Genomic DNA, 19,861 nt, shown 5'->3' with positions numbered 1-19,861 from the left:
CTATGTATATGAACATAAATGGGAAAGTATGCATTTTGGGAGTTTTCATAATATAGCATATTCAAATAGATGAGTGAGATACAGGGTATTTGAAACATATTTTGTTTGGACACAATTATCAGAAAGCCTCATATTTTAGAAATTCAGTGACAGTAATGGTCGTGTCTCTGCTAGATGATTTAACCTAGGAAACCTGAGATAAGTCAGGCAAAAACCAAGCACCTTCACTATGTTTGGTAACGGTGAAATGGGAACACATTTATTTCCAACACCATGCGCCCTATTTTTTAACAGCAGTCATACAGTAGAGAACCTCCATGAAAGTAATGAGGGCACTCAGTCTTGGAAAATCTTCAGCTGGATTCCAGATCTTACTGTGCTCCAAAGAAACCCTCCAGAAGTAAACTCTTTTGAATACTCTGAGTGTGTTAAGATCTTCATGGATCACTCACCATATAACCATCATTTCAGATCTTCCACCAGATGCAGTGCCTCTCAGTGTAAGGAATGTGGAGAATCCTGCAGCTGTTCCTCTCACCTAACTACTCCTTTGAGAGTTCCTCATGGAAAGAAACCCGATAAATGTAAGGTACTTGGGAAGGACTTAATTTGTATGCCAACCCTTAAGAGTCCTGTGACAACACTCACTGGTGAGAAATGTTGTGAATGTAACAAATGTGGGAAAGGTTTCTGTAGTTTGTCATCACTTTGGACATGTGTGAGTGGTCATAAACATGCATGTAAAGAATATTGTGAAATCTATAGTCCTTCATCCCTCATTTTACCTAAAAAATGTCCTGACAGAGATAAGCCTTATGAATGTGAAGAATGTGGGAAAGCCCTTATTCATTGCTCCCATCTCACTTCACATACAAGAGCTCACAGTGGAGAGAGGCCTCATGAATGTAAGGAATGTGGGAAAGCCTTTATTCGTTCCTCCGACCTCACTTCACATAAAAGAACTCACAGTGGAGAGAAACCTTATGAATGTAAGGAATGTGGGAAAGCCTTTAGTAGTTCCTCCAACCTCAGTAAACATAAAAGAACTCAGAGTGGAGAGAAACCTTATGAATGTACGGAATGTGGGAAAGCCTTTACTTGTCGCTTATCGCTTCGTGAACATAAAAGAGCTCACAGTGGAGAGAAACCTCATGAATGTAAGGAATGTGGGAAAGCCTTTCTTCGTTCCTCCAGCCTCACTTCACATAAAATAACTCACAGTGGAGAGAAACCTTATGAATGTACGGAATGTGGGAAAGCCTTTACTCGTCGCTCATCCCTTAATAAACATAAAAGAACTCACAGTGGAGAGAAACCTTATGAATGTAAGGAATGTGGGAAAGCCTTTATTTTTTCCTTCCGGCTCGCTTCACATACAAGAGCTCACAGTGGAGAGAGGCCTCATGAATGTAAGGAATGTGGGAAAGCCTTTATTTATCCCTCTGACCTCACTAAACATAAAAGAACTCACAGTGGAGAGAAACCTTATGAATGTACGCAATGTGGGAAAGCCTTTAGTTGTTCCTCCTACCTCACTGCGCATAAAAGAACTCACAGTGGAGAGAAACCTTATGAATGTACGGAATGTGGGAAAGCCTTTAGTTGTCGCCCATCCCTTCGTAAACATAAAAGAGCTCACAGTGGAGAGAAACCTTATGAATGTAAGGAATGTGGGAAAGCCTTTCTTCGTTCCTCCAGCCTCACTTTACATAAGAGAAATCACAGTGGAGAGAAACCTTATGAATGTACGGAATGTGGGAAAGCCTTTACTCGTCGCTCAGTCCTTAATAAACATAAAAGAACTCACAGTGGAGAGAAACCTTATGAATGTAAGGAATGTGGGAAAGCCTTTATTTTTTCCTTCCGGCTCGCTTCACATACAAGAGCTCACAGTGGAGAGAGGCCTCATGAATGTAAGGAATGTGGGAAAGCCTTTATTCATCCCTCCGACCTCACTAAACATAAAAGAACTCACAGTGGAGAGAAACCTTATGAATGTACACAATGTGGGAAAGCCTTTAGTTGTTCCTCCTACCTCACTGCGCATAAAAGAACTCACAGTGGAGAGAAACCTTATGAATGTACGGAATGTGGGAAAGCCTTTAGTTGTCGCCCATCCCTTCGTAAACATAAAAGAGCTCACAGTGGAGAGAAACCTTATGAATGTAAGGAATGTGGGAAAGCCTTTCTTCGTTCCTCCAGCCTCACTTCACATAAGAGAACTCACAGTGGAGAGAAACCTTATGAATGTACAGAATGTGGGAAAGCCTTTACTTGTCGCTCATTCCTTAATAAACATAAAAGAACTCACAGTGGAGAGAAACCTTATGAATGTAAGGAATGCGGGAAAGCCTTTATTTTTTCCTCCCAGCTCGCTTCACATACAAGAGCTCACAGTGGAGAGAGGCCTCATGAATGTAAGGAATGTGGGAAAGCCTTTATTCGTTCCTCTGGCCTCACTAAACATAAAAGAACTCACAGTGGAGAGAAACCTTATGAATGTACGCAATGTGGGAAAGCCTTTCGTTTTTCCTCAGCCCTCACGAGGCATAAAAATAGTCACCATGGAATGAGGCCTTATGAATGTACGTAATGTGGGAAAGTCGTTATTCCTCAGTCCTCAATGTACATAAAAGAACTCACAGTGGAGAGAGGTGTTACAAATGTAAGGACTGTGGGAAAGCCTTTGTTCATTGCTCCAATCTCACTTCACATAAGAGAACTCACAGTGGAGAGAAACCTTACGAATATACGCATTGTGGGAGAGCCTTTGTTCATTCCTCCCACCTCACTTCACATAAGAGAACTCACAGTGGACAGAAACCTTACAAATGTACGCATTTTGGGAAAGCTTTGTTATGCAACCCTCTATAAGCATAAAAGAACTCACAACGGAGTGGGGCCTTATGAATGTACGGAATGTGGGAAAGCCTTTATTCATTCCTCCTGCCTCACTTCACATAAAAGGACTCACAGTGGAGAGAAACCTTATTCATGTACAGAATGTGGGAAAGCCTTTTTTTCCTCCAAACTCAATTCACATAAAAGAACTCACAGTGGAGAGAAACCTTATGAATGTATGGAATGTGGGAAAGCCTTTACTTGACACTCATCCCTTAATAAACATAAAAGAACTCACAGTGGAGAGAAACATTATGAATGTAAGGAATGTAGGAAAGCCTTTATTCGTTCCTCCCAGCTCGTTTCACATAAAAGAACTCACAGTGGACAGAACTCTTATGAATGTACGGAATGTGGGAAAGCCTTTATTCACTCCTCCAGCCTCACCTCCCATATAAGAACTCACAGTGGAGAGAGGCCTTACGAGTGTAAGGAGTGTGGGAAAGCGTTTTTTCAGAACTCGAACCTCACTAAGCATGTCAGAATTCACCATGGAGAAAGGCTCTATAAACATAAACAATGTGGAAAGCCTTTAGTTGTTCCTCAGACCCCACTTTACATATAAGAACTCACAGAGAGTTGATTATTCTTATGTCAAAAGTGGGATGTTTTGTCCTTACTGTTATGATTTTGATAAAGTTCTGAAAGTCAGCAATTAAAGACGAAAGTTTCTTGGTAAGTAAGAAATCAATACTAACTTAAAAGAACGGATCATTAAGAGTAATTTATGCCTTTGGGAGAAATGATAGTTTCATTGTAATTGTGGGACTGTCCTCATCGGTGTTTGTTACTTTCTTAGTCCAAGCTAAACTTCACCTTTCTGAAAGTCGTTGCTATTACAAATGAGTCTGCAGAAAATAATTGGCTTTATATTATTTAACGTTATTGTCGCTGTTATTTTGCAAGCAATTAAATATGCTCATCTTGTATTTGGTTCAGACTGTTTTGTCATATTTGAAATGTTCTTTCCATTTTTTCCTATTGTAAAGTAAGCTATTTTATCTATTATAATTAATAACTCATATAGTGGTCCTTTGGGTCTGTTCAGATACTCTGTTTTTCGTTGTATTTTGGCCTACTAATTTTAGTATTCAAAGATAATTACATATCATTATTACTGTGGTGTTTGCCAGATGATGTTTTTTGTTCCAATGTCCCAAAATACTATATCTATTAATTGGAATTCTGAAGGAAACAGCTTTTCCTTCTCTCCGATTTTATCATATTTTTAAATGTTCGTAATAGGATACGCAGTCCACAGATTATGAAGGAGTTCCTTTCCTAACTGTGTTTAAGTTGAATTTTCATGTTGGAACAGTTAGGTATAATTGTAAATATGTAACATCGTTTAGTCGACTGTTTTCCTTAGAATATACCATATGACGTACCTTTCTGTGCTTAAAAAGTTTTAAAGAAACACTTCTGGTTAGAATAAAACATTGTTAACATAATAGTACAGTAACAACAGTAATGACGTTCTGATGCACATTACAACGTTGTAACCCTATGTTATTACGAACCTCTGCTACTTCGTTGGGTTCTCTTTTGATATGCTTCTCTCACCTCTGACTTGGGGAGGGTAGGAGGATGCCCTCCTCGGCACTGCACATGTGACTCCCCTCCATAGGGTAGTGGGGGAGGGATGTACAGAACATAGACCCCACCCCTGCACGATTCCTTACCTGACCTTACAGGGGACTTCGGCCTGTGCCCAGTTCCAAACAGTAAGAACAAGCAACACGGTGACACCGCATCCCCACTGGGCAAGGGAAGCAGGACTTGAGTTCCTGCAGGAGAGGATCTTCATTTCTAATAGGATGAGCCAGATTGGAAAGTCATGAGTCAGTCCAGTAAATGACTGGGAGGTGGGCATACAACAGGTAAAGATGGAGAGAAGCTGGTATAGATAAAAGACAGTAAAAGAAACAAGGGATTTTACATGAGAGTGGAAGAAGATCAACCCCGAAATAGTACTAGGCATTGAGACTAATGCTGACTTCACTCCTGGAATCAGAGGTACAAAGGGTGTGAGATAAAATTGAAAGCATTGAATTGATTTTTAAAAATCCAGAAGGAACCTGGAGAAAAGATACTTTTTCACAAAAAAATAGTGTCCACAAACAAGATCACTGGGAATTATAGGGGAAAAGGTTTACCCTCTTTAACCCATCTCTGTTTTCCTTACCCTGAGTTCTTTATCCTCTATTTCTTTCCATTCCATCAGTCTTTTCCAACTTTCATAGCTCTGCTTTATTCTGTTTATTTTTGTATGTATCTTTAAGTTCATGTTATTTGGTTCCACAATCAACACCCATGGAAGCAGCAGTCAAGAAATCAAAAGACACATTGCATTGGGTGAATCTCCTGCAAGAGACCTCTTGAAAGTGTTAAAAAGCAAAGATGTCACCCTGAGAACTAAGGGGCACCTGACCCAAGCCAGTGTGTTTTCAGTTGCCTAATTTGCATTTGAAAGCTGGGCGGTGAATAAAAAAGACAGAAGAAGAATTGAGGTCTTTGAATTGTGGTGTTGGGAAAGAGTATGGAACATACCATGGACTGCCAAAAGAACGAACAAATCTGTCTTGGAAGAAGCACAACGAGAATGCTCCCTGAAAGGAAGAGTGGAGAGACTGTGTCTCACATACTTTGGACGTGTCGTCCGGAGCGATCAGTCCCTGGAGAAGGGCATCACGCTTGGTAAAGCAGAGGGTCAGCGAAAAAGAGGAAGACCCTCAATGAGATGGATTGACAGAGGCTGCAGTAGTCGGTTCAAGCTTAGCAGATATTGTGAGGATGGTGCAGCACCTGACAGTGTTTTGTTCTGTTGTACATGAGGTCGCAATGAGTCGGAATCGACTCGATGGCATGTAACAACAACTGTCTTTAAGTTCATGAAACCTATCTCCTGGTGTGTATCGAATGATATGAAACCTATCTACCCCCTTTAATTTTGCAATTATATGTTTAAATACAGAATTTGTGACTAGGTTTGGTGTTTTATATCTGTTTGTATGTTTCTGTTGTCTATGCTCGTTCATTCCCTGTGTGTCTGATAATTTGTTGTTCTGTGATAGACTTTGTATTCTTTAGGTTTTCTTTTTATTTTGAACCACGTTTAAAATATAGGAAATAAAAGGAAGACTGGTTTATATATTTGTTGTAAAGTCTCATCAGGTGTCAATATGTTGGATGTTTCAATTAAAGAGACAATTGAAGATATAATTTTTCTTCCGAAGGAATTTTTTTTTTTTAGTGGCTGGAGTTACTATTACCAATCTCAGAAATCTTAGAACGTTCAGAGCTCAGTAGTTCCTTTTGAATGACTCTTGGCCAGGCCAGGCCATGTAGTCCCTGTGATACACGGATATGGCTCCCACTTTTGGGAATCCTGAACTCCAACTTCTGCCCGTACATCTGAACCTCATTTCCATAGTTTTCTAACTGAGCCAGCCTCCTGTTGGTTAAGTTCATCTGAAACGCTTGACTGTTGTCTCTCGTTCCATATTCATCTAAAATGTGCCCAGCAAGTTCTCAATATTTTACTTGTTTTAAATTTTAGAAAGATGTATTTTATTTCATCCAGAGTGGGTTTTTTTTATTATGGTTTAAGTGAAAGTTTACTAATCAAGTCAGTCTCTCACATAAAAACTTATATACACCTTGCTACACACTCCCAATTACTCTCCCCCTAATGAGACAGCCCACTCTCTCCCTCCACTGTCTCTTTTTGTGTCCATTTCGCCAGCTTCTAACCCCCTCTACCCTCTCATCTCCGCTCCAGGGAGGAGATGCCAACATAGTCTCAAGCGTCCACCTGATCCAAGAAGCTCACTCCTCACCAGCATCCCTCTCTAACACATTGTCCAGTCCAAGCCATGTCTGAAGATTTGGCTTCAGGAATGGTTTCTGTCCTGGGCTAACAAAAGCTGTGGGGGCCATGACTACCGAGGTCCTTCCAGTCTCAATCAGACCATTAAGTCTGGAGTTTTTATGAGAATTTGGGGTCTACATCCCAGTGCTCTCCTGCTCCCTCAGGGGTTCTCTGTTGTGTTCCCTTTCAGGGAAGTCATCGGTTGTGGCCGGGCACCATCTAGTTCTTGTGGTCTCAGGATGATGTAGTCTCTGGTTCATGTGGCCCTTTCTGTCTCTTGGGCTCTTAGTTATCGTGTGGCCTTGGTGTTCTTCATTCTCCTTTGCTGCGGGTGGGTTGAGACCAATTCATGCATCTTAGATGGCTGCTTAATAGCATTTAAGACCCCAGACGCCACTCTTCAAAGTGGGATGCAGAATGTTTCCTTAATCGATTTTATTAATGCCCATTGACTTAGATGTCCCCTGAAATCATGGTCCCCAAACCTCTTCCCTTGCTACACTGTCCTTCGAAGCATTCAGTTTATTCAGGAAACTGCTTTTGGTTTAGCCCGGTTATGCTAACCTCCCCTGTACTGTGTGTTGTCTTTCCCTTCACCTAAAGTAGTTCTTATCTACGAACTAACTAGTGAATAACCCTCTCCCACCCTCCCTCCTCTCATAACCACAAAAGAATGTTTTCTTCTCAGTTTAAACTATTTCTCAAGTTCTTATAATAGTCGTCTTATACAATATTTGTCCTTTTGCAACTGACTAATTTCACTCAGCATAATGCCTTCCAGATTCCTCCATGGTATGAAATGTTTCACAGATTCCTCACTGTTCTTTTTCGATGCCTAGCATTCCACTGTGTGAATATACCATAATTTATCCATTCATCTGTTGATGGACACCTCGGTTGTTTCCATGTTTTTGCTATTGTACACAGTGCTGCAGTAAACATGGGTGTGCATATTTCTGTTCTTGTAAAGGCTCTTATTTCTCTAGGATATATTCCAAGGAGTGGGATTGGTGGATCGTATGGTAGTTCTATTTCTAGCTTTTAAAAAGCAAAAATTAAGGAAGCGCCAAAACGATTTCCAAAGTGGTTGTACCATTTGACATTCCCACCAGCAGTGTATAAGTGTTCCAATCTCTCCACGGCCTCTCCAACATTTATTATTTTGTGTTTTTTGTATTGATGCCAACCTTGTTGGAGTGAGATTAAATCTCATCGTAGTTTTGATCTGCATTTCTGTAATGGCTAATGATGGTGAACATTTCCTCATGTATCTGTTAGCTACCTGAATGTCTTTAGTGAAGTGTCTATTCATATGTCTTGCCCATTTTTTAATAGCGTTATTTGTCTCTTTGCAGTTGAGTTTTTGCAGTATCATGTAGATTTTAGAGATCAGACGCTGATCAGAAATGTCATAGCTAAAACCTTTTTCCCAGTCTGTAGGTAGTCTTTTTACTCTTTTGGTGAAGTCTTTGGATGAGCATAGGTGTGTGATTTTTAGGAGCTCCCAGTTATCTCGTTTTTCTTCTGAATTCTTAATAATGTTTTGTATACTGTATATGCCTTGTATTAGGGCTCCTAACATTGTCCCTATTTTTTCTTCCATGATCTTTATCGTTTTAGATTTGATATTTAGGTCTTTGATCCATTTTGAGTTAGTTTTTGTGCATGGAGTGAGGTATGGGTCCTGTTTCTTTTTTTTTTTTGTAGATGGATATCCAGTTATGCCAGCACCATTTGTTAAAAAGACTCTTTCCCCCATTGAACTGTTTTGGGGCCTTTGTCAAATATCAACTGCTCATATGTGGATGGATTTATGTCTGGATTCTCAATTCTGTTCCATTGGTCTGTGTATCTGTTGTTGTACCAGTACCAGGCTGTTTTGACTACTGTGGCGGTAGAGTAGATTCTAAAATCAGGTAAAGTAAGGCCTCCCACTTTGTTCTTCTTTTTCAGTCATTCTTATTTATCTGGGGCCTCTTTCCCTTGCATATGAAGTTGGTGGTTTGTTTCTCCATCTCATTAAAGAATGTTGTTGGGATTTTTATTGGAATTGCATTAAATGTATAGATCGCTTTTGGTAGAATAGACATTTTATAATGTTAAGTCTTCCTATCCATGGGCAAGGTGTGTTCTTCCACTTATATGGCCTTATGGTCTGAGAAGATGCTTTGGAATATTTCGATGTTTTGGATTCTGCAAAGGTTTGTTTTATGACCTAATATGTGGTCTGTTCTAGAGAATGTTCCATGTGCGCTAGAAAAAAAAGTATACTTTGCAGCTGTTGGGTAGAGTGTTCTGTATGAGTCAATAAGATCAAGGTAGTTGATTGTAGCAATTAGGTTTTCCGTGTCTCTGTTGAGCTTCTGACTGGATGTCCTGTCCTTCTCTGAAGGGGGAGTGTGGAAGTCTCCTACTATAATTGTAGAGGTGTGTATCTCACTTTTCCGTTCTGTTAAAGTTTGTTTTATGTATCTTGCAGCCCTGTCATTGGGTGCATAAATATTTAATATGGTTATATCTTCCTGGTCAATTGTCCGTTTAATCATTATGTAGTGTCCTTCTTTATCCTTTGTGGTCGATTTAACTTTAAAGTCTATTCTGTCAGAAATTAATATTGTTATTCCTGCTCTTTTTTGCTTATTGTTTGCTTGATATATATTTTTCCATCCTTTGAGTTTTAGTTTGTTTGTGTCTCTTGTAGGCAGCATATAGACGGATCGTGTTTCTTTATCCAGTCCGAGACTCTCTGTCTTTTTATTGGTGGGGTTAGCGTATTTACATTCAGCGTAATTATAGATAAGTATGTGTTTAGTGCTGTCATTTTGATGCCTTTTTATGTGTGTTGTTGAGAATTTCATTTTTCCACTGACTTTTTTGTGGTGAGACGTTTTTCTTTGTAAATTGTGTGTTCCTCATTTTCATAGTAGTTGAATTTATGTTTGCTGAGTCGTTATGTTTTTCTTGGTTTTTATTTTGAGTTATGGAATTGTTATACCTCTTTGTGGTTACCTTAGTATTTTTCTAAGTAAAAACCTAACTTCTGTTGTCCTATATCGCCTTGTATCCCTCTCCATATGGCAGCTCTATGCCACCTGTATTTAGTCCCTCTTTTTGATTATTGTAATCTTTTACGTAATGACTTCAGTGATTCCCTGTTTTGAGCATTTTTTTCTTTTTAAAATTAATCTTAATTTGTTTTTGTGATTTCCCTATTCGAGTTGATATCAGGATGTTCTGCTCTGTGACCTTGTATTGTGCTGGTAGGTGATATTATTGGTTTTCTGACCCATTTCCTTTAGTATTTCTTGTAGGCTTGGTTTGGTTTTTGCAAATTCTCTAAGCTTGTGTTTATCTGTAAATGTTTTAATTCACCTTCATATTTGACAGAGAGTTTTGCTGGATATAAGATCCTTGGCTGGCAGGTTTTCTCCTTCAGTGCTCTGTATATGTCATCCCATTGCCTTCTTGACTGCATGGTTTCTGCTGAGTAGTCTGAACTTATTCTTATTGATTCTCCTTTGTAAGAGACCTTTCTTTTATCCCTGGCTGCTTTTAATACTTTCTTTTTGGTTTTGGCAAGTTTGATGATAATATGTCTTGGTGATTTTCTTTTTGGATCAATCTTTAAATGGGGTTCGATGAGCATCTTGGATAGACATCTGATTTTTTTTCAGCTATATTGGTGTCAATTCCCTGGTCCTCCAGATTTCCCACCCTGCATTCCAACTGCTCGAGTCTACTCCTCTGACTTCCTCTTGCGTTGTCTTATTCTGTAATTTTATTGTTAATCTTTTGGATTTCTGAGTGCAGTCTCTCTATGGATTGCAACTTATTAATTTTTCCACTACGTTCTTGAATAATCTTTTTGACTTCTTCCACTGCATTATCAGTGTTCCTTGGCTTTTTCTGTAGATTGCCTTATTTCATTTCTGAAGTCATCCGTGATGTCTTGAAGCATGCTGTAAATGAGTTTTTTATATTCTGCATCTGGCAATTCCAGGATTGTATCTTCATTGGGGAAGATTTTGTTTCTTTGGTTTGGGGAGTTGTAGAAGCAATCATGGTCTGCTTCTTTATGTGGTTTGATATCGACTGCCATCTTCGAGCCATCACTAAGATATTGTAGTGATTTATTCTATATTTGCTAACTGAGTCTTGTTTTCTTTCTATATACGTAGATGGGCTACTAGATTGCGCTGTCTTGATTGTTGTAGCCCTTGAATCACTTATGTCCTCTTACCAGCTGGTTTGGGCTGTTATCAGATATATAAGCCTAAGAGTCCATTCAGTATTCTTGAGTAGAATCTGATTTTGTGTCACCAAGTGTGTGGTGCAGACTGTCACCTATCCACCTAGAGAAGTAGTGGTGATAGTTGTGTGCACCAGATTCTAGTAACAGCAGGGGTTCACACTCCAGGGGGGTCAAGATGCTGACAGGCTTCCCCCAAGTGCTAGTGAGGTAGGTGTGTCTCTATTCCTAAAGCACTTTGGTGGGTGGGCTCTGCAGCTGTACCTTAGGCCCCCAATGCAAGTACCTCTACAGATTGGTAAGTGTCACTGTCCTTCAACCCCTAAGGCTGGAGGCTAGGAGGTCTGAGGGAGCTTCAGCCCTCAGTTCCCTGTTGTGGGTCAGTGAGGGCTCTGTTGAATACGCAGAGATATTAGACCTTGGAAACTTGTCTTTCCAGTAATCAGCTAAAACAATTATAGTCAGATCTCTATCAGAAATGTCTTTTCGTTATAATAGCCACCTTCTTCCCTGTAGGGATGAAAACCCAAGACTGTGGATCACATATGCTTGGCTGGATCTGGATGTGTGTTTTTAGTCCAATTAGGGAAGGATTTTTGGTCTCTGGGTTTTTTGTAGCTACTTCTGTCAGGCCAGGAGAATGGGTTAGGAAAAGAGCAAAAGAAAAAAAAAAAAGGAAAGGAAAGAAAAAAAAAATCGCAGCCCAGTTCTGTCTCTGGCTCAGGAAATTCCAATGTTAATGAAGCTGCCTGGGAAGGGGTTGGGAGGGTTCAGATAAATAGGAGAGAGTAGCACCCCAGAATATAGACAAAGTTACTTATCTTGCTTGGGATGACTGTTTTATCTGAGATTCCCGAGGGGCATGTAGACTGTGCGCTGGCTGGGTAGAGATTGCCCCCGAGGGTCAGGCCCCTGTCCTGTGCTTGCACTGTCTCAGAAGCCGAGGTTATTTCCTCAGCTCCCAGTCCAAAGCCCAGCGCCAAGGTTCCCTGTCTGGGACGCCGCACTCCTGGCTGCAAAACCAGTTGCTGCCCCCTGGTGACTTCTCCACCTGTCAGCCGCGTCGCTGTGCTGTCTGTGTGCACTGGCTGGGCTTCCCCTGAGGTCAATTCTGCGGGGTAGGGCAGCGTCCCGTGTTTGTGCCATCACAGGATGCCCTGTTCAGCTGCCCTGAGCCCAGTCCACAGCCCGGCGCCAAGGTTTCCTGACTGGGACGCTGGTTCCAGGTTTCGAAAACAGTCTCTGCTTCCCCGTGGTTGTTCGTTCTCAGTCTCTGTCACTGAGGTCAACTCTTTAGATCTGTGTTTGATGGTCAGGGTTCGTAGATTGTCATGTATGTGATCGATTCACTTGTTTTTCTGAATCTTTGTTGCAAGAGGGATCCGAGGTAGCTTCTACCTAGTCAGCCATCTTGGCCCCGCCTCCTAACATCCTTCTTGTATTACCAGCTGGTAACCTTGCAGTCTCCGTGACTGTCATGTCTCTTCAATGATTTTAAAGCCCCTCCTCCTTCCAATTCATGAATGTCTGTCATCTATTTGCATTTCGAATACCCCTCCCTGACAGCAGAACATTCTGATATCCTGGAAGAAAGGTTAAAAACTGTCCCATGCACACCTTGCCGTCTGCTAATCCGAGACTGGAGACCCTTATAAATATGTTATGGAAAGCAGTTTAATCAAAGGACAATAAAAGAAAGAAATGTATACGTATGGAGGTTTATTTACCTCAGCTGTTGCGAAGGGTGAGTCTCATCCAAGGTCATCATTTTCACAGTGATAACATACGTGTGAGAGACAATGGAGTGGTGAGGGGGTTCACCTTGCTTCTGCTTACTGGTGTCCGGGGTGGACATGAGCTTACCCATCAAGAAAACATTCGTGTACTGTGTATTCCAGCACTATCACTAAAATGTCTCCTTCATTAGAAAATAACTGAATGGTAATGATTCTAACCACCAACTAATACCTCACTGTTCCACGTGTGGTCCATGGAACAGCAGCACTAGCCCCATGTGGGAGCTTTTCAGAAACAAAGTTTCTGGGGCCCCACCTCAGGCCTACAGAAATAGAATCTGCATTTTAACAAGACCCACAGGTGATGTGTTTTTGTGAGAAAGTTTGAGAACCACTGGTCTAACTGATGGAAGAGTAAATAGGATCAGAATTACCTTGAGGTAGTGAAGGGTAAAAGTAAGAATAGAGTTGGGGGGCCCATAATTAAGCTGAATATTACAATGAATTTTGGCCCCTTAAAGTTTATTATACATAAACTGGTAATAGTATATCTGGGGTATTCATTTTCATAGGCGATTAGAGGACAAAAACGTCTAAAACATCTCCTTTATGGCAATAAAGAGAAGTTTAAAAACAACGTTCTTGGGGTATGGAGGTACGGAAGGCTTTGGTGAACAGTAAGTGACACTACATTGAGTTGATGAATATTGAGTATAATTGATAATCTTGGTATATTCTTGGTATACCATATTTTTAACCAGATAATACACAGCTTATACTTTGGTTTGCCAACTGTGCCCTCCCCTCACAAGGTATTTTTTAAGTGCCACCATCCCAAATTTTTAAAATATTGCTGTACAAAAATAGTTGGTATAGCACGCTTACAAAAATACCTTGTGGGGGGAGGTCGTGGTTGCCAAATAAATGTAGAAGGCGTGCATTATTATACATCAAGATTTCTATCTATTATATCCAAAGCACTTTGAAAATAAAGTGAATCATTGTTAGAGGCATTTTGTGATAATTTTTTTATAGTGGTTTTATTTAACTTTGCATTACTTTTGTAATTCCCTATATCCGACGTATAAAAAAAGGTGATAGTTTGAATGTGGATACCGCTAGACTGAATCAAGATTGCCAGAGCTCATGCATAGAAAATGATTGATTTACATACTGCTGCTTATCCTGAATTGCAAAGAATTGAATTAACTACATGGGACCGAATGGACTAAAAGTTCACTATGGTTACAAATACTCCATCAGAGTCAAGCTCTCAGAACAAAATGGGACAAAAACTACATAAACTAACCCGTCTGTTGAGTCCAGGTGAAAAGCCAGGCCTATACTCTTAAACAACATAACAGAATTGAAAGCAAATAAAGAACCCAGGGCCTTAAAACGTGTACATCAATTCCTTGGTAAGAGTGACTCATTTCTACAGAAAACCAGGTCCTAATATCAGATGGGTAGATATCAGACCCTGTGAGAAAACCCGAATTCCTCAAAGAGGAAAGAAAAGATAAAACAAATGGGAACTTATTTTCCCAATGTGGAAGAAGTTGCAGGTGGGAACTCATTTTCCCAAAGTGAGCCCTGAAATTCCAAATTGCTTCTAATATATTTAGTTTCTAGTGTTCTTTGATATGAAACCCAAAGCAGCATCCCAGTAGGTGGAGTTTGAGGCTCCCTTGTCAAGGATCCTATTCCCAGGGGCTGAAACTCTGCTCTCCCCAAGTCCAATAAAATTCCTAGCAGGGTTTGGTGACTGTTTCGTTTTACAGTGTACATCCACTGCATGAGAGTTCCCTGATGAGAAACCTGATGCTGTGGCCCATCTCATGTCCCAGCTTATTCCAACATAAGTGTCTCTCTATTGGTAGTTTCCTGGAGACAGGCCTCCTCTCAGCTCCCTCAGGACAGGCTCCTCTTGGCGTCCCGAGGACAGGCTCCTGTGGCCCTGCTGTCTGTCACCAGTGACTGGCAGTGGGCTTCAAAGGTTTGCTACTTTTTGTCCAGGTTCACTGACATTTCCTGGGTAAGCTGTAAACAACTTGTAGCTTGATACTTTTTCTCTGGTTCTGGGCTTTTCCCACACTAAAGCAGTAGAAACTTTTAAACCGATCAATAAATTCCTAGCACATGTCAACTCCAACGCTTAGATCCTCTTACCTGCCATACTTAATGCCCTCTCATACAGTTCCAACATGTTGTTGCTTTGTCCCTGGGTGTAATCACCTGTGTGGCCCTGTATCCAAGTGTGCTGTAGGATCCTCTGGCTCCTATGAGTACTTAATTCTGGCCTTCTTAACGTTAGTGTGTTTTTCTTTCCGCGTTTGACAGAGCATTGTGCAACACCCACAGACCCCCTTTGGGGGGTGATTACCACATGTATTCTATGGCCGAGAGATTTTTTTTTTCTTTAATTAACCTTGAAGAACTTTAGATCCTACTCTTTCAGCCTCTTTTATACATGCCTCAGGTCATAAAACATGTCTGGATGTGTGCACAGTAAAATGGAAAAACTGCTTCCCTTTTTCAGGGCTGTGTGGACAAGGTCACAGTAACTAATTATTCCTTCGTCTTTTACTCAAACTTCCCCTCCTTTCTTTTCTCCATTTCTAGAAAGGCATTACCATTTACCCTGTTGGTTATGTCAGAAAGGTGGAAATCAGGCGTGTTACTTGTGGTTACCTCAGTCACTGCCCATGAAATCAGTCTTCAAGTTCTGCTACTTGGACCTCCAAAACATAGTATTGTCTACTTCTGTAACAGATGTTCATCTCCCTCAATATTTGTTGTCACCTTGGACTTTCATCATAGAATTCCTGAGTTTCCGTTCTAAATCTGGTCGCCTAGGACCACCATTTTATATCCCAGTAGTCCTTGCTACCAGATGGGACCGTGTGACTGAGTTCTCTTCAATGAGCTCTAACTAAAAGTGTCATATGTAATGTCTAAGAAATGTCCTTCAAGGTAGACAACTTACCTCTCTAAGTACATTTGATTCCTGAATTCCGCATTTCAGGTTACATTCGCACTTAAGACAACCCAGGCTTTTCTCTGTAGAGGAAATAAAGGACAGCCATGGCTAGATCCCAAACATCAGGGGGAGCCACTCAACCACAGGCCCCAACTTAGAGTGCTTTAGGTTCTGGTAGGGAAGGCACCTCCTGAGCAGTGAACATCCCGGAAACCGGAAGTGGAAGTGAGCGTTCTGGGTGGGCAGCCACGGACGTGGCAGTCGTGTTGTGGTGTGAGGGCTCTGTTCCTCAATGGCCTGATGAGGTTACCTGTAGTCTGCTCCCCCTACGCCCCTCTGTTCTCTTTTTATATGCAGTCCAATCTGGGCCAGACCCTTTGGCCTGGTCTACCACTGGTCGCTTACACACACGCACAGGCTCGCACACTAACTGGTGTCGGGGTGGACATCAGATCACACACCAAGAAGACATTTGTGCACCGTGTATTCCAGTGCCGTTAGGAAAATGCCTCTGAGGCCTCCGTGGGGATTTCCCCCCATTCCGTCGCGGTTCCCCTCCCGGCTAGCAGCCGCCAAGCCAGGGCTTATCATTTCGTTTTGGCTGGAGCACACTGCACGGCTCTAAGCACAATTTGTACTTGGTGCCGGTACTTTGGGCATGCGCAGGACCTGAAGACCTGTGTCCTCAGTTTGTCCTTGGACATGGACTTCACGACATGATTCAACATCTGGACCTCCAGATGTGGACATGGGAGAGCTAAGGGCGGAGAGTTCTGGGCACCAAAACCAACCCCCAGAGGCCATCGGAATTAAAAGCATCCCCAACCCCCTCAGAGAGGGAGCACATGGCCTCATGTTTGTGGAATCCTGCTTTGCTCCTTGTCTGGGCAGACATTAAATTTCCATTTTGTTTCTCTTGTAACTGGTGGTGTGGCGTCCATCTTATTTCAGCTGGCTAATAGGACGCAACAACAGCCCTCGTTCGGTTATATCTCCTCCATAAATAAAATAACGGGAATAAATATAATCACCATCCAATGTCTCTTGATTCAAAGTGTGGCTCAGCATCGCGAACACTACTTGATAGTTTTAGGGTCCTACCGCAGACGTGCGTAATCAGAATCTGCATTTTTGCAAAATTCACATGTGATGTGTGTGTGCAATCAAGTTTAGGAGCCACTGGTGTAACTGAAGAGTAAATAAGGCCATAATTATCCTGACGCAATGAAATGGTGCAGCAGAAATAGGGTTTAGGAGCTTAAAATTTCCTGGATATTACAATCAATTGAGGCCTTCGAAAAACAATGATTACAAAAACTGATACAGAGTATGTCTGAGGTATCAATTTTAATGGGTAATTTGGGAGAAAAAAATGTCTAAAACTGCTCTTTCGGGCTAAAATAAAGAGGAAATAAGGACGACTCGGGACAGATCCCTGGTACAACAGGGAACTACTAAACCCAGCGGTCCTGAGTTGGATCGTTGTAGGTTCCCGTATGGAAGCCCTTCTCTGCGGCACCAGCATCCCCGGAAGCGGAAGTGTGCGTCCACGGTCGGTAGCCTTGGTCGGTGTGTGTATTGCTCCGCTGCCCGGCGAGCGCAGGTCGTGTCCCGGCTCTGAGGGCGCCGCGCCACGTCCCCGCGGCCTCCTGGTCTCTCCGCTCCCAGAGCCTCGGGCCTCCCTGGAGCCGGGGAGCCGCCGCCGCTTGTCCGCTTGTTTCCTGCGCGCCCCCGGCCCTGCGGCCGCAGCTGCTTCGTGGAGGCCGTGGAGGTGGGACCTGCGTCTGTCGGTGCGTGGACAGGTGAGTTGGTGGGAGCCGCGCAGACCTGTGGTGCTCAGGGAGCGGGAGACATGCAGGGTCCTGGGTCTCCCGGGCGCCGGGGTCGCTCCCTGTGTGTGTCCGTGCATGGACAGGTGTGGTGATGGGAGCCGCGCAGACCTGTGGTGCTCAGGGAGCGGGGAGACATGCAGGGTCCTGGGCCTCCGTGTTGGTGTGCCCATTTAGTCTTGTACACATGTGTTGTTGAAAATGCTGTTGGGCAAAATGAACCATCGATCCAATTTGGAAGTAATGACTTCTTGGGTTTGGTGTGCTCGAGTGTTTTGTTTTTATAATTTTGACCAAGATTACAGAAAAGGGGACATATTACGTGTTCTTCATCTTGGTAACTTTCCCTAAAGGGCAGTGAGGCAAGTTATACGTATAAAATGTTTTACACAACCCCTGAGGGAGAATAAGTGCTCAGTAAGTAATATCTGTGATTATTATTATGGAAACTCTGACGGCGTAGTGGTTAAGAGCCACATCTACTAACCAGAAGGTGGACAGTTCAAATCTACCAGGCGCTCTTTGGAAACTCTATGGGGCAGTTCTACTCTGTCCTATAGGGTCACTAATCGACTCAACGGCAATGTGTTTATTATTATTACGGGCGAGTCAAATGGATTTGGATTTGCTGCGACATCCAATGGGAAGATAGGAACAATTTACCATCTGAAAACCATTGTGAGAACTTTGAAGTTCTATTAAACCTTTTTCTTTGAGGACACTGAAGCAGGCAGTCCTGAAACGGTTATTAAGGGTTATTAACCATCGTATAATAGTTGTTTTTCAGAAAAGTCTACTCTGGCTGCGTTTTTGTTACAACTTTTACAGCACTTCACCATGTTCGGTTGAATCCCCAGGTTCCTTCTCCTCTCGTGGCAGGAGGCTGAGGCGCAGGTGCACAGATTTCAAATTGACTCGCTATATGACCTTCCTGGGGTGATAATAGAGCGCCACGGCCATTTTTTTAGGGCTGTGTGCAGTATTTTTCAAGCCGTGCACAACAGCCCACTCACTAAAATTATGCGGACTGCGCACGCACCACCAAACTAAAGATCCTCCCCTCGCTGTTGATGCATATGTATGTCACTCCTTATAAAAAGAGCAAATCTCCAGAGATTTAGCTACACATGGTTAATGCTGACTGAACTTTGATACGTTCATTGGCCAAAGCTGAAAACTGTTTTCTTCCTGACAATTCACATTGATACGCGGTAACTGCGTGTGTTGATCTGTAAGGGATGGAGTTACACAGGTGAGCCCACAACTTCAATATTGTACCCCTAACTCCCTGGAGGAAATCAGGTTCAAGTTTTGCAGCCTGGCCAGGCCTGGTTGCTCCTCATGCTCCGGGAGAGGTAAATTCCTCCATCTGTGGTGTTGTTGCAGAAAGGAGAGGCCCATGGAGCTGTCTGAAGAATGCAGGTGTGTGCTGTGGGGGCTGGAGCCTGTTCTGCCTTTAGTGTAAAGGCCCTCAGGGTGGAGCATTGCCCTGAGCATGGGAGGAGGCCAAAGGCCTGTGACTCCCTGCTTCCTCCACACTGTTTCCTCCCTATCCGTCTTCCATTTCAGGTCTCAGGTGTGGTGCAGAGAGAACTAGTCCAGTCCAGGCAGCTGAGGACCTAGGGTGACCATCTTGCACATGCGTTAATCACAGGGAAGGATTTCAACTGCTCTGGCTGGTGTGTGGGCCAAGCATTATTCATCTGCCTCCAGACTGCCCAGTGCTCTGCTTCCACTCTTATCCATCTTCCTGAAGGAACTTCTTAGGCTGAGAGACGACATTCCCTTAGAATTCTACAAGTTGGAAAAGGAAATGGTGAGTTCTACGGAGAACTGGCTTGTCCTTAGCAAAGTGGGTGAGGCTGGATCTGAATTGTTGGGGGAGCAACTGTGTGCTGCGGGGATGTGGTTCCTCAGTGAAGAAAAAAGGTAGCAGAGGAGGCCAAGGGACTGAGGCCTAGGAGGCACCCTGAGGCCCTCCCCCACTGTCACTGGGCCCTTCCCCTATACACAGGTGGCTTGTCAGGATTTAGATGCCTGGGTTCCCCTTCCTTATGTGACTCTCAGAGCTGGCACCGTGGGGCATTACCATCCCCACCGTGGGCCTTGGTGCTCTGTGTTGAATAACAGTCTCCTGAGCAGAATCTAGAGACAGAGGAGCTCTGGACGTGCAGACTGATTCCCGCCGTCCAGAGCCATCCTTGTCCCATCTCTCTGAACAATGTTCTTGACTCCTAGGCAGTGGAGCATATCTTGTGCTGTTCTAAAACCACAGCTCCCTGTTCACACTGTGAT

General features: G+C 42.7%; 2 protein-coding genes across 2 annotated transcripts in view; both read left to right on the top strand.

The window, feature by feature from the left end:
* Positions 1–19,861, top strand: part of LOC126068559 (zinc finger protein 124-like) — a 146,149-nt gene that overhangs the window by 15,004 nt on the left and 111,284 nt on the right. The window lies entirely within an intron of this gene.
* Positions 1–19,861, top strand: part of LOC126068550 (zinc finger protein 709-like) — a 43,167-nt gene that overhangs the window by 13,250 nt on the left and 10,056 nt on the right. The window contains 5 exon segments of the mRNA XM_049871211.1: positions 472–2,600; positions 2,603–2,855; positions 2,857–3,576; positions 18,861–18,988; positions 19,136–19,382. Of these exon segments, the coding sequence (XP_049727168.1) occupies positions 472–2,600; positions 2,603–2,855; positions 2,857–3,466 (2,992 nt within the window). The 3' untranslated portion in view covers positions 3,467–3,576; positions 18,861–18,988; positions 19,136–19,382.

This window comes from Elephas maximus, chromosome X, assembly GCF_024166365.1.
Source record: "Elephas maximus indicus isolate mEleMax1 chromosome X, mEleMax1 primary haplotype, whole genome shotgun sequence".
NCBI classification, from domain to species: Eukaryota; Metazoa; Chordata; class Mammalia; order Proboscidea; family Elephantidae; genus Elephas; species Elephas maximus.
This window is presented reverse-complemented; position numbering and strand designations above follow the sequence as displayed.